Below are 6,000 nucleotides of genomic sequence, written 5' to 3' on the forward strand. Positions count from 1 at the left end.
AATTTGACAATTTTGTGGTTTCAGGAGTATGTCATAAAGTTCTCGAAAAATGAAAAAAAAAATCTACCATTGCCCACTGCTGGGAAAACTGGTGTCCGTCACAGCGGACACTGCCAAATTACGGAAAATAAAAACCACAGTTAATTTTATTTTTTTTACTAAAGAAAAATACAGAAATGAACATTTTAGAACTATTTGATACTGAAGTACAGTTTATTTTATATGGAAATTAAAAAAAAAAAACAATTCATGTTTATTTTGTATGAAAATTAAAAAAATAAGTCTTAATTCTTCTTCTGTTAGTTGAATTGACTTGCCGGTTTTTTGAACTGAATATAAGTTTGTCTGCTCTACGAAACTAGTAAAAATATCTTGAGAAAAAAAGGTGAAAGAAACTCAAAGGTGAATCATCTTCTGGCATGTCTATGTAATCATCCTCCTCACCTTCTTCTATTGTCGCTTGGTGACGGAATTGAGTTACTTTCCAATAATTGTAAGTCAGCTGAAAGTTGTTTTTTTTTTGGTCTTTTGGCTTTGACTGTGGGTGGTTTCTTAGTACTTATTTTTCGGGGTGCTAATCAAGAAGCTATTGTTGTTATAGGCGTTGCAGGCAATCTAGGAATAGCAGATAGAGATAGAACATTTTCAAAAAAAGACTCGCCAATTTACGCACGAAAGACTCTGGTCATCAGCAGGTCTATCAGAATCTACGGAGTGTAATTCTTCATCGTCGGATGTATCTATCGTTACGTTAGCAAGGGAATATGGTGCAGGAGAAAACAAGGGGTGGAAGAATTAGTACTTGCATCATGCAATTCAGTTTCCGAATCTGATATTTCGCTAGTATCGGAAGGTGCATGTTCATTCGGCACTAAAGCAATAATTTTACTTGCGCGGTTAGGCTGTTGGCAAAGAAAAAAAATCCAAACTCAGAACCATAACCAAACAACCAGAAGCACCCACATTTTGGCGGTGTCCGCCGCAGCGGACATAGTTATAAAGTGGTACTTTTCTATACAATTAGCAACATCCGCTGTGACGGACAAAACATTTTGGTTACAAATAAACACCATAAAAATGTAATAAAGTGTGTATGTTTTTGTAAATAATGATTGAAATGTTTATTATCTAATAAATAAATATATAATTCAATTCATTTTTCCACAAAAAATAAGAAAAATAGGTATAAATACCTTGAGCAAAACAGGTGGCTACATTTTCGCAGACATTTTACGTCCCAACTGACATATGCAATGTTGTCACAATCATTACTTAATTTTTTACTATTTGTTTATGGTATAAATAAACATTTAATCGATTAGAAATCGATGAACATGAAATAAAAACTTGGCAGGATTTATTTTAAACAAGTGTCCGTCACACCGGACTATACCAAATTAAGGGTTAAGTTTAAATTGAAACCCATTCACCTCCCTCTCCCTGTATTCGGTCACTTGTTGTTATCTATGTTATGATTATTTTATGGAGGTAGAGCAAACTCAACTGTTGTATTATTTATATATAAAATAATTACCTATCGGATCTTTAATAATGATATTATTATAATGATATCTATCTAAGAATAAAATATATTATTTCCGTAGGCAATGATTTACTTAAGATAGGTATGTGTTGTGGTATTAATAATTTATGACAATATATAAAAATTAAATGAATTCACTAATTATAGAACGTGTAGCATTGCAATAAACTATGTGTTGATGTTTTTTAAAAAACTTTGTGATGAAAAGCCATCTGAAAAATTTATAACTTTTTCATGATCTGATATTTGTGTGATTTAACTTTTGATGTTATTAGTATCTGAAAATGATGAAGAGCAAATAAAAGAGATACAGGTAAAGTGGTTTGCGTTATCACTTACATCTTGTTGATTAAAGAAGTCATCTTGTGGCTCTTCATTGGAGCAACCCATGTCCTGCAGAAGGGGAGTCACGTGTCGCTCCCAGTCATCCATTATGATAAACTCCAAGACAACAATGCCAAAACACAACAGTCAGCTCAATCTTCACTCATAACCAAAGTCATCGTATCGGCTACCACTACAGTCCGACTCGTGGCTTTCGCGCCAAAAACTTTTCGCTCACTTTTTTCGGAGCTGGGATTGGCGGGAAAATGGGGTAGTTCGCACGCGACGCGACCGTCACGGGGTGTGAAAGAGAAAATGTTGCGGCCGCGGGCTTCTCACCTGGCCGCCGTTTAGCGCGCATTCAAATATCGTACTTGGAAAAGTCGTTGTAAACAGCTTCTACGGAATCAGTGTTGCGAGGAGCGGGATTCCGGCCGCCCGTCGACTCGACCGGAACAGGAGTGCGTGGCTATCCGCGAAGCCAAACGCCCTCTGCGTCGCGCCGCCTCGCGTCTTTCTCTTTTTTGCCGCTCTGGCGCGTATCGCTCCGTCCCTCTCCCGCAGTTCAGCGCCTCACGCCTCCCATGGGCGGCAGCGATTTGCCGTCCGAGGCCGCAACATGGCCGTACCTCCGCTGATCACTTACCAGCATATGACCATCACCGACCGACTCGAAACAGCAAAAAGATCATGCCATATTTCGCACTAGAGTGCGGAATTTCCATAGACAACTTTTCGCGAAAGCTTCTTCAAAGTTTTCCGAGATATCCGATGAAACTATTTTCCGACTTTAAAAGTAACAACTCGGAACGTATTGTTTCTAGCCAGTTTCCAAAACTTAGTTCGCGATATTATGTAGGTAGGTACATCGTATTCAACTATTTTTTTGTCCAACATTGTTATTTATAAATATTGATACTGAAACAGCTCTTTATAGCTCTTTACGTTATTTACCTATTCAGAAAAGGCTGAATACAAAATAATAAAAATAATATTCTGCAAATTTTTCAGTTTCCATTTACAACAGGTTTATTAGATATATTTATTAGTTTGGGTATTAATTAAACATAAAATATTGACTCGATCATAATACTATACTCTCTTTAAACCTTAAGAACATAATATTATGTAATATACATAACGATGTTAAAAGTAAAGTATAAAATAAAAATTATTTAATTAAATCACAAAACACGTTGTAGGTAATTTGCCAATTCTTACAAGAACGTAATATTACGTCTTCATATCGAATTATAATATTGTGCTCATTTTAAAATGTAGGAGTAATTTAATTATACATTCTTATCAATAATGGCGGTGTTAATGTCTTGTAAAAATATTATAATCGAGAGCTTTCGTGAACATACTGCGCTTTACTTGTAGAGCAGTGTTTAAGTGTGTTCCAAATTTGAAATTGTTAATACCTACCGAAACCAAGAACTTTTCGTTGATTTTGTGTTTGCTTATAATATTTTTTTTGTTTAATAAATTTAAAATTAAAATTAATAAAATATAAATATTATGTCTTCTGCTTCATAACCTTTAATATAGATAACTCTCCTTTAACTAACTTGAACGTTAATCTATAGGTACATAATAGGTATAATAAAATCGTAGGAAAGTGAAAACAGTTTCTTGAATTATATTTTTTTAAAGCATACTTGGGGCGTGATCTACAATAGATACCGAAGCCAAAAATACAGTTTTTTTAATTTTTGTCTGTTTGTCTGTATGTATGTCCGGGCTGATCTCAAAAAGTACTGCATGGATTTACTTAGATACAGAGATATAGTTTAAGACCTGAGGAAGGACATAGGATAGGTTTTATCCCGGAAATCCCACGGAAACGGGAACTATGCGGGTTTTTCTTTGACAACACGGGCGGAGCCGCGGGCGGCAAGCTAGCAACACGGCTATAAAATATTAGAAGAGAATTATGAAAGTTTGCAAGTATCTAGAAGTGATCTAGAAGATTAATACACTAGATAGGTATCTGAAAGGCGTGTTTTCTCTCGAATAAAATTCTGAAAAAAAACATAATTTTTCTGAAAGGAATTATTCAGAACCAGATAGGTGTAGGTAAGTTGGATTTAATGAAATTTAAAAAGCTTCAAATGCCAAAGAAAATGGTCTAAAATTGCGAGGCTTCGCTCATTTGTTTATACCAACAAGATGAAAATTATAGGTAATTCCTGGCCAAGTGAAGATTTAAAAAATATTTTTTAATAATTATACGTGGAATATAAATATTTTTATAGCAACAAATGGGCAAACCTATAATGTAAAGTTAATCGATTTAATATAATTTTCATACGGTAAACAGGAGAGCGAAGGCAGGCCGCAGGACCTTAATAATGGAAGGCCTCTACCACAGAATAATAACTACCTAGTAGGTAGCTAGCTAGCTACTAAAAATAAAAATATTTTTCCTAACAAAATTACTCTAAAAAAGAGTGTTATGAACTTTGGCTCGGATTTTGACTTGTGTCCAGTAGGAATACCTCAGAGTCAAGATTCACAAGAGAATTCTGAGGACAGTAATTGAAATAGCTTAGTTGTGGCTTACCTACGTTCTTCAAATTATTCGAAGGTTAATAGGTAGGTACTATTAAGTTGTCTGTACCTTTTAAATTATGAAAATAATAATCTTACTAAAACTTAGTCCAAATTCTGGCTGGTTGAATTATCTGAAATAATATTTTGTTACGTAAAAGGTACGACCCGGGCCAATTAATAACAGAAGCAAACAATGTATTTTTAGTGTCACTTCGTACATGCCTCTAATAATATTAAAATAATAATCTAGCCTAGAAACGATATGTTAACATAATATTATTTACTTAGTACTGTATTTCATTGATATTGTTTATATTTCGACATGTGCATCAGTGTTATGTCAAGCAAATAGACCCAGTACCCACCTACACATAAATTTTGGGAAATAAGACTTAGGAGGATTATTAGCTCTAAATCAGAATATAAGAAATATATTTTTTTCGGTGGAGCAGAGATGGAAGGAAGATTTCAACTAAACAAAATGTAGTGTTAAGAGTGGTTAGGCGGTCAGCGAAAATTCAGCTATTCGCGCCTTAGGAAAGGGGTGAGGGGGTCCGCGTTTAGTACCTATGGAATCAACGTGCTCGAAACTAAAAATCGTAAGCGCCATTCACATTTTGATAAAAAGTAAATGAAAATATTTAGTATTTTCTAAATCTAAAACAGTCACGAAATCGAGAAATACCTATGTATTTGTGATTTTATACGAATTATTATCGTAAAATACGGTTGTAATGAGCATTTATATGATATTTTAGAGGTAACTTCAGGATTTTTTTTATCGAGCAAAATTTTTCCAATCGTGTTTTGGAAACAGTGATCCCATCACACATACGTTCCGTAATACATATTAGAAATTTTAGTGCGAAAAAACTTCAATATTTTCAATTAAAGCTCATAGATAACAGTCCATTTTGCCGTTTTCACCTACTAAGGGTTAATTATTGACTATTAATGACCCTTAAGTAGGTAAGTAACTGTGTTTTTCTGTGACCTTCTTACACTTATACCTATAGGTACAGAAACAGAAAAGATCGAATTATAAGTTAGTAAGTAGGTACATTATAATTATGTCTGTGATGTGGAAAGAACAATTAAAGCATCATAATACCAACATTTTTACCTAGTTATAGTTATGCGCATCACGCATGATGGAAAAGATACCTATAGCTGCTGATATGTTTTTTAACCATTTGATAAAAGGTTATTTATTGAATCAACAGGTGTCAGCAAATTTCTTATCGGATATTGAAATAGAAGAGCTCTAAATATCTAGACAGATAAATAAAGATTAAAGAACATGATGATAATTTTCCAAAACGAGTCAATGAGATCGTTACCAAAATAACAGTCTATTACATATCTATGCCACGAATAAACTTCGAAGGCGAAGAAATTACCTAGTTCGCAACGCTTTGCATCTTTTTCCACGTGTATTTTACCCCGGTATTCCATTTTGCCCCGGGCTTTCATAGACAATGTACCCCTCGGAAGCGTTCACCGTGAAGATCATACGCACGTAATATTAAATTAGAATATACAGACATTAAGGATATTGGATCGCTATGATTTCGGGA

At 34.3% G+C, this 6,000-nt stretch overlaps 1 protein-coding gene across 2 annotated transcripts in view; it reads right to left on the minus strand.

Moving 5' to 3' along the window:
• Nucleotides 1–2,312, minus strand: part of LOC149491119 (homeobox protein caupolican-like) — a 97,633-nt gene extending 95,321 nt beyond the window's left edge. For both annotated transcript variants that reach the window (XM_089703903.1, XM_089703977.1), the window contains exon 1: nucleotides 1,883–2,312. In XM_089703903.1, coding sequence (XP_089560029.1) covers nucleotides 1,883–1,975 — 93 coding nt within the window. In that variant the 5' untranslated portion in view covers nucleotides 1,976–2,312. The remainder of the gene's footprint in view (nucleotides 1–1,882) is intronic.
• Nucleotides 2,313–6,000: the final 3,688 nt, after the last annotated feature.

This window comes from Colias philodice, chromosome 1 (assembly GCF_061535455.1).
Source record: "Colias philodice isolate Cphi_HAF_F1 chromosome 1, ilColPhil1 Martin Lab GWU primary, whole genome shotgun sequence".
Classification (NCBI taxonomy): Eukaryota; Metazoa; Arthropoda; class Insecta; order Lepidoptera; family Pieridae; genus Colias; species Colias philodice.